The sequence below is a fragment of the Balaenoptera physalus genome (assembly GCF_965194825.1).
Source record: "Balaenoptera physalus genome assembly, chromosome: 12".
Lineage (NCBI taxonomy): Eukaryota > Metazoa > Chordata > Mammalia > Artiodactyla > Balaenopteridae > Balaenoptera > Balaenoptera physalus.
The window spans coordinates 16,279,983-16,290,367 of NC_138897.1; the positions used below are offsets into that span (position 1 = coordinate 16,279,983).

The following is a 10,385-nucleotide window of genomic DNA, read 5'->3' on the forward strand; positions in this document are numbered from 1 at the left end:
CAGTGCTAATGAGTCCAGGGGTTCAGCTTTGGTTCCAGAGGACTTCATTTCGTCCTCTAGCCACTCACTAGCCCTGCCTGGCTGTCCTACGCTTAGTTACAATGTGCCCAGGGCACAGGCTGCAGCCCAAGAAAATTGAGTCCAGTGCTAGAATCATCACTTGCAGCAATGGTGCTTCTGATAGACAGTCAGTAGTGTTCTCCTTCTAGAAGGATGGTGGTCATAGGACTCTCTGACCACAGCCATTGACCACACCCAGTGCCGCCCTTAGACTGGACAACCAGTGCCTCCTGCCCCGGGCCCTGTGCTTTAGAAGATTCTCCTCTGTCCCTCCACCGGCCACACTCCTTCATAAGGGCTGAGAAGTCTGCGGCCAAAGGGACAGGCCTGCCCACACCCCTCCTGTAGACCACGCTCTGGCTGCCCAGTGCCCTGAACTCCCTGCCTAAATGCATTCTGGGGCCTGCCCAGGCCTCTGCACCAGGTCCGTCCTCTCTAGGGTACACTGAGCTGCTGGCCTGAGTACCTACCACTGGGCCTGAAAAGTAGGGTGGCGGTCTGCATACTGGGAACCACATACACAAGCTTCCCATGGAAGGGTGGAACCAGGGACTGGGGAAAAAAGAGGTACAGGTCTAAGCCAGGGACCTCTATCAGTATTTATCCTCTGTGTCCCACAAACATTAGGGTGAGCCTGACAAGGGGTAAAGGGAGCTGGACCCTCTGGGCAGGTTTCTCCCAAAATTGAGGGCCTAGTGCTAAAAGGGAAATGAATAGGCCCAGTTTGCTAGGAACGCTGAGGCTCTGGAGTGAAGGTAGGGAGGGTTCATTCCCAGGCCAGAGGTAAGGGGCCAAGAGAGCGAGGCCTTCTGCTGGGGCTGAGCACCATGTGCAGAGTCAAGACTATCCAGCGCAAATCCCCCTCCCCTCCCTCTGAAGGTTATTACATTCAGGAGCATCTACCTTTAATTATATATAATATAATTATATATATGCTTAATATATTCCAAATAATTCAGTTATCATTTAATTACTCTTCTGTGACTCTTAGGCAAATAACATAACCCCAATTTATAAATAAGGAAATAAAGCTCAGAGAGGTAGTGTTCAGTGCCCAAGGTCACACAGCCTGTAAGTGGTGGCAGTAACCTTCATGCTCAGGTAATCTGATTCTCAAACCAACACTTGACCTCTAGGCTGCACTGCCTCCACGGGAGTGTAAAGATAAACAAGTCAGTAGCTATGAAACAGAGCTCTTGCAAGTAAAGAGGGCACATTCAAGTGTTGTCAAGGCTGCTATAGTCCCTGACAACGGGCTCACCGAGTCATTCAATAAACATCTATTGTCTGTGGCGACACGCCAGACACTCCGCTGGGTTCTGAGACTTACTGATGAGTAAGTTACAGCCCCCTGTCTTCAAGGGATGTGGAGCGGGGCTTCTTAAACTTTAGCAAGCACCAGAATCACCAGGAGGGCTTGCTAAATCACAGATGGCTCGGCCCACACCCCCAGCACCTGAATCAGCAGGTCTGGGTGAGCATGTGCATTTCTAACAAGATTCCAGGAGATGCTGCTGGCCCCGGGACCCCACTTTGAGAACCACTTGGCTAGAAGTTGTGCCGATCCAGATCCCCTCTGTGAGTTGGGAGGCAAAGTGGAACCCCACTACTCTCCCTTCCCTGGGCCAGTGGAAGGAGGTAAAAATAAACCCGAACTGGTCCAAAGCAGCAGAGGCAGAACACTGAGTTGCCTGGTGAAGAGAGGGCTGGGGAGCACCGGCCCGGGAGCCCTCCTGAGTGCTTCGGGTCTCTTTGGGCACCAACTGGCTGGCTCGCTGGCCCTTTGGCCCCTCTAGCTGCCTGTCCCTCCAGGCCCCCAGCAGCTACTCTGTCCAGGTTTGAACCTGGTGACATGTGCAGAGATCTTATTACCAACCAGAGGGGCGAGGGTGCCAGATTTCTCAGCAATGCCTTTGCAAATCGTGTACGTGCGGGCAGGGGTCCCGCATTTATGTGAACTGAGAATCTCCAGGCGGCCCTGCTTTCCCTCCCGTCCCTGTAAAAATGCCCTGAGGACCATCCTCAAAGGGAGGCAACCTCGAGGGTAGGTAAATAAAAAATAAACAGAAATGGAGGCTTGGCTGGGAGCCCCTGGGGATTAACTAATTAATCCCCACACCAGTTTGACGAGGAACTAATTAATCCGTTAAGCGCCTTGAGGGGAAGGGGCCTGGCCAAGTGCACAGAGAAGCTTCTCTCACCTGGGGAGTCGACACCGAGGGTCGCCATTCCCAGGGGTCTCCAGGGAGGGCCTGGTGAGGGCCACGCCTCCCAAAGGCATCCTCGTGTTCTCAGCATCAGAAGTCTGCCTCCCGAGGTGGGGAAAGAAAGCAAGGAAGTAAATAAGAAGAGGGAACTCTGTGTAGGGCAGCGCAGGTAATCTAGAAGTTTTACGTTGGAAGGTGAGCCGCTGAGCTCCATATATTTTTTGTGTTGTGGACAACACAAAAAAAGAGCGCAGAGCTGGTGAACAGGATCTGCAGAGACACCACGTCAGATCATTCCAGACAAAACTGAGACTTCTCTCTTTGGCTGGCTAACTGCCTCTGTGAAGCTAGCTCAACTGTGTTTGCAAAAGGAAAATAACTGAGCAGGGGCCAGCGATGGGGGAACCTGTCCATCACGGCTGAGCCAAGGCATCCGCCCGGGTGCCTCACATCCTCATCTGTCGATGGTGCCCTGGATGGTGCCCTGGGGCTGCCAACATGATGGCATTCCCTGCCTAGAGGGGGGTTTTACAACCTCATCCTGACTGAAGTTCACATTGTTTTTACCTAAACTGAAGTTTGGTTTGGGGGAAAATATCAAAAGCCCTTTGCTGCATTTTGTAACAAATTATGTCAACTTTCAATGTTTAGAATAAATCTTTTTGAGTAAAAACAAAAAAACAAAAAAAAGAAAGTCAGCCTCTCAACCTGTTTCTGGAGCCAGGCTTGCTGTCACTTTACCCAGAGAACCAAATAAAAGAAGGAGCTCTGGGGAAAGGCTGTGGCCTCCAGCCTCTCCAAGGCCATTGGAGAAGTCTGGAGCTATAGAGCATCAGAAGTGGGGACTTGGCAGGTGCCCAAATCTTTCTCAAATCAAATCAATGCAGTCTGATTAAGACTAAGATGATCATTTTGCCTTTGTGTGGTTTTTCATGCCCTTTGGTAACAAATTCCAGGCTGGTCAGAACATCCTTGAGGTGGGCCCTACAGTCTGCTTAGATCTTTCCCACCACTTAGACCGCAAGATCACTTAGATCTTTCCCATCACTCGCTTTTCTGGTGCTCTTTTTAATCTTCTGTGTCCCCAAAGCCCAGTTTGCCTCATGTTACAACCTCAGAAATTTATATCTGAGAACTCTCAGAAAATTATATCCGAGAGCAGCCATCTGAGAAAGGAAACCCTTGCCTTTCCCAGAGAAACTTTTTCTCTAGATTCTTCTCTGTTACAAAACAGAGGGCTCTGCAGCCTAAGGGTAAAGGGATTTCAGAGGCCAGGCGGCAGGAACTAAGAGATCCTGGGACAGCCACCACTAGGACCACAAAAGGAAGTTGTAAGGCATCGGCGACACGCAAGGCTAGATGGTGTGGACGATTCACTTAATAAGCTGGTCTGTGCGCCAGACTCGCTTCCAGGTGACAAGGATGTAAAGTTGAGTTTGAGGTGATTCCGTGTCTGGTAGAAGGGAGGGAAGGGGCAATGGTTAAACAGACGCTGCCACTGAAGAGAGATGGCTGGATCGAGGGAGCACTGTCTGGCCCTGTGAACCCAAACCCCACCCTCCAGAGTGGGATCCCTGAGTCACAACAGCCGGGGGCTGATAGACAACAAAGCTTGCAGAGCTGCCCTGAGGCGGAGTTGGTTAAACTTTTTGGGCATCAGCACGATAGAGAGGGATTCTTAAAATGCAGATTGCTAGACCCCACCCCGGAGTTTCTGATTCAGTAGGCCTGGGGTGGAGCCGGAGAATTTGTCTTTCTAACATGTTCCTGGATGATGCTAATATTGCCCGGTCCAGGCAAAAGTGGTTTGAGAACCACTGTGCTAGAAGGTTCCAATCGACCCAAGTGCAGTGAAAGGGGCGGGGTGGGGGGGGTGTCTCAACCGGGATGTCTGGCCTCCATAACTGGTACCAGGCCCAGGCTCTGCTGCGAGATGGCCAAATGTGCCATTCCCTCCATCCATCCTCAACAGACCTCTATCTCCCTGCTGCTTTCAGGATTTGTTTGTTTGTTTTAGAATGGTTTCTAAATGTTTGTTTTTGGTTTCTCCATGTTTGTTTTTCCACACAGAGTGAAATGGATGAGAACCAAATCCAGATGGCTGGAGATGATGTGGATTTGCCTGAAGATCTCCGGAAAATGGTAGATGAGGATCAAGAAGAGGAAGAAGATAAGGATTCTATTCTCGGGCAGTTACAGAATCTTCAGAACATGGACTTGGATACCATAAAAGAAAAGGCCCAGGCCACCTTCACGGAAATCAAGCAGACAGCGGAGCAGAAGTGTTCTGTGATGTGAGGGGCAGGGCAGACATGGAGGAGGGGGCCAGGTCAGGGTGGAGGTGACCACTCCCCTGCGGGGCATTTCAAACCGCGTAGGCTTTAACGCAGTGAACAGTTAGGAAAACCATAATGAAAAGCTCTCTACAAACACATAGCTTGGTTGTTCTAAATGTTCCTGGTAGAACAGTTAACTAGCACCTTACAGCAGGAATCATACTGTCCTTTTAGTTATAAATGTGGTGAAGCATGACCTTTCAGCTGTGAATGATGCAGAAGATATATCTGCTTAAAGATCTTCAGGAGAGCCAGGAAGAAACAAAAGCAAACGGCATTTCATCTGTGACTTCCTTCTTAGAGGGCAGCGTCTCACCCTGTCCAACAATTAGCAAGACTCCAGGTCCCCTCAGAGAAAGATGTGGAAGGTCAGGGTGCCCACTGGGGAACCCAGGCTGCAGGCTCAAGGGCTGTCAAAGATCACACCACCTCTCACTCCAGGCTTCTTGATGTTGTTGATGCTTCTCATCAAGTTTTGCATGAAGCCAAGGAGCAGGAGCAGGGATGGGGTAGAAGATGAGAAGGAGGCAGAGACCAGACTTCGCCAGCATCTGCATTGTAGACCATCATTCTAGAAGCATGTGAAGAATGGATTTGGGTGGAGGTGGGAAGCTGGGGGGAAGGGGAGGTGGAAGCTAGAGGCAGGGGGGCAACTGGAAAGGCTACCTCTGTTTCTGTATTCAGTGTCATCTCCTCTTGAACTTGGTGATAGCATGGGGACCAGAAGTGTGGACAAATAGCATTGCAATGTTAAACCCATCTCTGTGTGTGTGTCTCTTTATCTCTCTCTTCCCCTTTTCTCTCTCATCCTCTTCTCCCCTTCTTGCTCCTCTCCCTACCTCTCCTCCTTCTTTTTCTTTCCTGTCCCTCCCCATCCCACCCCTTCAGACTGGATTCCAATAAAACCATGCTATTGTCATTCTGTGCCGCAGTCTTCCAGGCTACAGTCAACCCTCCGTATCCACAGATGCGGAACCCGTGGATGCAGAACCCAGGGATATGGAAGCCGTGTGTACTATGCCATTTTATGTAAGGGACTTAGCATCCTTGGATTTTGTATACACGGCAGGTCCTGGAACCAATCCCTGGCAGATACCCAGGCACGACTGTATACATGGATTTCTTTTGCCTAACATTTGCTCTCTTTCAAAGGAAATTACCCAGAAGAGTTAGAACTTTTACCTCTGAGGCACTTAGAGCTGTTTAACCAAACCCAACCCAACCAAAACAAAATACTGTTTTCTCAATGAACCTTCACAGAATAATTCTCAAAGACCAATTTTATCAAGAAGAACTGCTCTATCAGAGGAAAAAGGAACTAAGACCAAAAAGTTAGGGGCTAATCTGTTCTTTACCCAGAGTTCCTGAATGTGTTATATAAGAAAAAGTTTCATGTTATGAAAATATGTAAATAAAACAGATTATTAGGGGTCCAGAATCCATGGTCCTGGGCAAAGTGTAGCCCCTCTCAGAAGTTCCTGGGAGAATACTGGTGTAGTGTTTAAGGGTAATTAGTCCTCAAGTCCACTTAGTCTGTTCAGGCTTAGTCCATTGTAATAAAATACCAATAGACTGGGTGGCTTATAAATGACAAACATTATTTCTCATAGTTCTTGAGGTTGGAAGGCTGAGATCAGCATGCCAGCATGGTTGGGTAAAGGCCTACTACTGGGTAGTAGAATTCTCATTTTATCCTTACATGGTGGAAGAAGCAGGGGAGCTTTGGATGGGGGGTTCTCTTTTATAAGAATGCTAATCTCATTCATAAGGTTCTCTACCCTCATGACCTAAGCGCCTTCCAAAGGTCCCACATCCTAATACCTTCTCCTTGGGGGTTAGGACTCAACATGTGAATTTTGGGGGGACACAAATTCAGACCATAGCTATCCATGAACCCCAGATACCATGAACATATTTTAAAATCATGCTCATCTTTTATCAGAACTGGCATGTGAGTTGTGATTTGTTTTATACCAGAAACTTTAAAACATTCACGATTTTTTTTAAGACAATTTTTTAGAGCGGTTTAAAGTTCACAGCAAAATTGAGAGGAAGGTACAGAGATTTCCCAGATGCCCCCTGCCCCTCCCCCAGACACACAGCTCCCCCAGCATCAGCATCCCCGGAGTGCGGACATTCAAAACATTCACAATTTTAAGACTATAAATAATAGATAAGATTTATTTTCAGTTCAATACCTGACTCTGCCCTGTAATTGACAACGTGGATGAATGGGTGATGCACGTGACCCTACTTTGTACCCTTTGTTGTGACATAAAATACTGTGACTGCCAAATTATTCCCAGACCAGTTGCAGGATGATGTAGAAGACTTGCTTTCTTGTCAAAGATGTAGCCAATGCTGCTCAGAAAAATCACTAAATTGGCACTTCATCTTGACAACCCAAATTACTCCAATACCATTTGGTCCCTGCCCCAGTGGGGCTGTATAACTGCTAGAAGCCTCTGGCCATGGTTATCTGATTCCTATCATATGACAACACAATACACCACTTTACACCACACAGCCCCACACCATGGCGTATCACACCATACCACAGCACTCCAGACACCACCACCCCATCAATACAGTGTCACAGGTGTATGGGGTCGGGGCACGGAAGGGCCAGTATCAGGGCATTCAGAAGGCCTTTTTCCCTCTAAAGGGTAGATGTGTCTATGCCATGGGATGGACACAAAACATAGACTCCAACAATTGTAAAGGACCAGGAGGGAATCTATTCTAAACTCCCACCCAGTAAAGGGGCCTCTTCTACAACAGCCTAGTTGAGGCTTATCTGAAAGCTCCCAGTGGTACAGAATTCACCGTCTGCTGCTCCAAGGGAATTCAGCCACCACCCCTTCCATCTGTGGACACCTTTAATTGTTAGAAAATCCTTCCTTGTCTTTAGCTGAAATTGGCTGCTTCTTCGGCCCCTTGGTCGTGATTCTGTTGTATGGTGCTCCACAGCTCTGCCTCAGTTCTCACTCAGTTTCCTCTTTTCCAGTGACGACATCCTCAGGTCTTTTCTCAATTCTCATCACACAGTATCGACACTGTTAACCCACCAGGTAATCCTGCTCTGACTGTCACGTCCACTAGTGAAGCCAACCTTGCAGAAGACTCTGATGCTATTGCTCTCCACACCTTGCCACCGGACTTGATGCTTGCAGCCATTCCTTTGAGCCAACTGGTAGTCAGGAATTGGGATTCTAGCACAAATTCTGCTAGTGTGTGACCTTGAACAAGTCATTGATCGTCTCTGGAAATTCATTTTCTCAATAGTAGAAAAGAAGGGGCTGGGTTACTTTACATTCTATGATTCATACTATGGTTTCAGGGGTGGTCAATATCCAATGCAGATTTATCTTGTGAAAGAGAGCAGATTGGCAACAGTCCCCATCACAGAACTAGGTTTCTGTCCCTTTACTAACAACTCCAGCTGAGCAAAGAGACAACAGGCCCCAGGGGTGGTGAGGGGACAGAGTTTTGGTAGGTACTAGAAGGGAGAAGAGCCAGGAACACAGAGGGTTGCCTGTGGAGAGAAAATCTGGAGGTCAGGTAGCATTTCTAGCTGGGTGGAAGGAACCACAGTGGCTCTGGGGAGAGGTGCAGAAGAACGAATTCCAAGAAGACAAATTAAATGGACTTTCCAGTTTACCAGGAGTTAGTCTAGTCCTCAATTAGATATGCACTCTTACAGCATAATGAAACAGGAGGCCTTCTTTTGAAAGAATATTGACATAGTGAGCTCAGCCATTCAGAGGCCAACTAATCCAGTTTGTGAGTTATATAAGCACTTCAGTTTTCGCTCCTGATGCTAGAAATCTGCCAAATCACTGCTTACAAACAGAAACATCAGAGAAAGGGAGAGGAGTAAGATTAAAAATGAACAAACTGGGACTTCCCTGGTGGCGCAGTGGTTAAGAATCCGCCTGCCAATGCAGGGGACACGGGTTCGAGCCCTGGTCCAGGAAAATCCCACATGCCGTGGAGCAACTAAGCCTGTGTGCCACAACTACTGAGCCTGCGCTCTAGAGCCCACGAGCCACAACTACTGAGCCCACGTGCCACAACTACTGAAGCCTGTGTGCCTAGAGCCCATGCTCCGCAACAAATAGTAGCCCCCGCTTGTGCAACTAGAGAAAGCCCACGTGCAGCAACGAAGACCCAATGCAGCCAAAAATAAAATAAATTTAAAAATAAAAATATATAAATATTAAAAAAAAGTTTTTTAAAAAAACAAACTATTGAACTCTAGCCAGTGATATGCTTGCATTTGTGTATTTGAGGCTGAAATGCACTGAAACCTGCAACTTACTTTAAGAAATACAAAACAAACAAGCAAGCAAAAAACAAGAGATTGATGGGTAGAGGCATGGGTAGATAAATAGATATAATAGAACAATATAGCAAAATATTAATTTTAAAATCTAGGTGGTGGATACATGGTGTTTACAATCCCTTCAACTTTATTATATGTTTTAAAATTTTCTAAATATATGTTTCATATTTTATAATTAAATTTTGGGTGCAGAATGAATAAACTTCTCTACTTTAGCAGCTCTAGTGAAAAATGTATGACGGGAAGAAAGGCTGAAACAAACGAGTGAAACAAAGTTGGAATGTAAATTGATCCAGCCACTGTGGAGAACAGTATGGAGGTTCCTTAAAAAACTAAAAATAGAACTACCATACAAGCAAGCAATCCCACTACTGGGCATATACCCTGAGAAAACCATAATTTGAAAAGAGACATGTACCCCAATGTTCATTGCAACACTATTTACAATAGCCAGGACATGAAAGCAACCTAAATGTCCATCAACAGAGAAATGGATAAAGAAGATGTGGTACATATATACAATGGAATATTACTCAGCCATAAAAATGAACTAAATTGTGCCATTTGCAGAGACGTGGATGGACCTAGGGATTGTCATACAGAGCGAAGTAAGTCAGAAAGACAAAAACAAATATCGTATATTAACACATATATGTGGAATTTAGAAAAATGGTATAGATGAACTTATTTGCAAAGCAGAAATAGAGACACAGACATAGAGAACAAACGTATGGATACCAAGGGGGGAAGTGGGGGGGTGGGATGGATTGGGAGATTGGGATTGACATATACACACTACTGTGTATAAAATAGATAACTAAGGAGAACCAGCTGTATAGCACAGGGAACTCTACTCAGCGCTCTGTGGTGACCTAAATGGGAAGGAAATCCAAAAAAGAAGGGATATATGTATACATATAGCCGATTCATTTTGCTGTACAGCAGAAACTAACACAACATTGTAAAGCAACTATACGCCAATAAATAAATAAATAAATAAATAAATAAATAAATAAATAAAATACACTCAATGAAAAAAATAAAGTTAAAAAAAAATTGTTTGGGATTCTCCATGCATTTTAAGTTTTCACTTTCTTCTCTGCCTAACTATTCAAATAAAGGACAGATATTTGTTTCATACTCTTGTGTTCATACGTAGGACTTTCATTTAAGAGTTCAAAGCATTGAACAATGTGTAAATATCGCTCCCACAAAAAATGAAAATTTCTACAAGAATTTCATATCTCTTAATGCAATTAAAATATAAAAGCTAATTCACCCCAATGTTCATAGCAGCACTAGTTACAATAGCCAAGACATGGAAGCAACCTAAATGTCCATCAACAGATAAATGGATAAAGAAGATGTGGTACTTATATACAATGGAATATTACTCAGCCATGTAAAAGAATGAAATAATGTCATTTGCAGCAACAT

The 10,385-nt window shown here is 45.9% G+C and overlaps 1 protein-coding gene across 1 annotated transcript in view; it reads left to right on the forward strand.

The window, feature by feature from the left end:
- The window catches only part of CPLX4 (complexin 4), a 29,306-nt gene extending 20,807 nt beyond the window's left edge, over positions 1-8,499 (forward strand). Inside the window, exon 3 of the mRNA XM_082417998.1 lies at positions 4,338-8,499. Within this exon, the coding sequence (XP_082274124.1) occupies positions 4,338-4,565 (228 nt within the window). The 3' untranslated portion in view covers positions 4,566-8,499. The remainder of the gene's footprint in view (positions 1-4,337) is intronic.
- Positions 8,500-10,385: the final 1,886 nt, after the last annotated feature.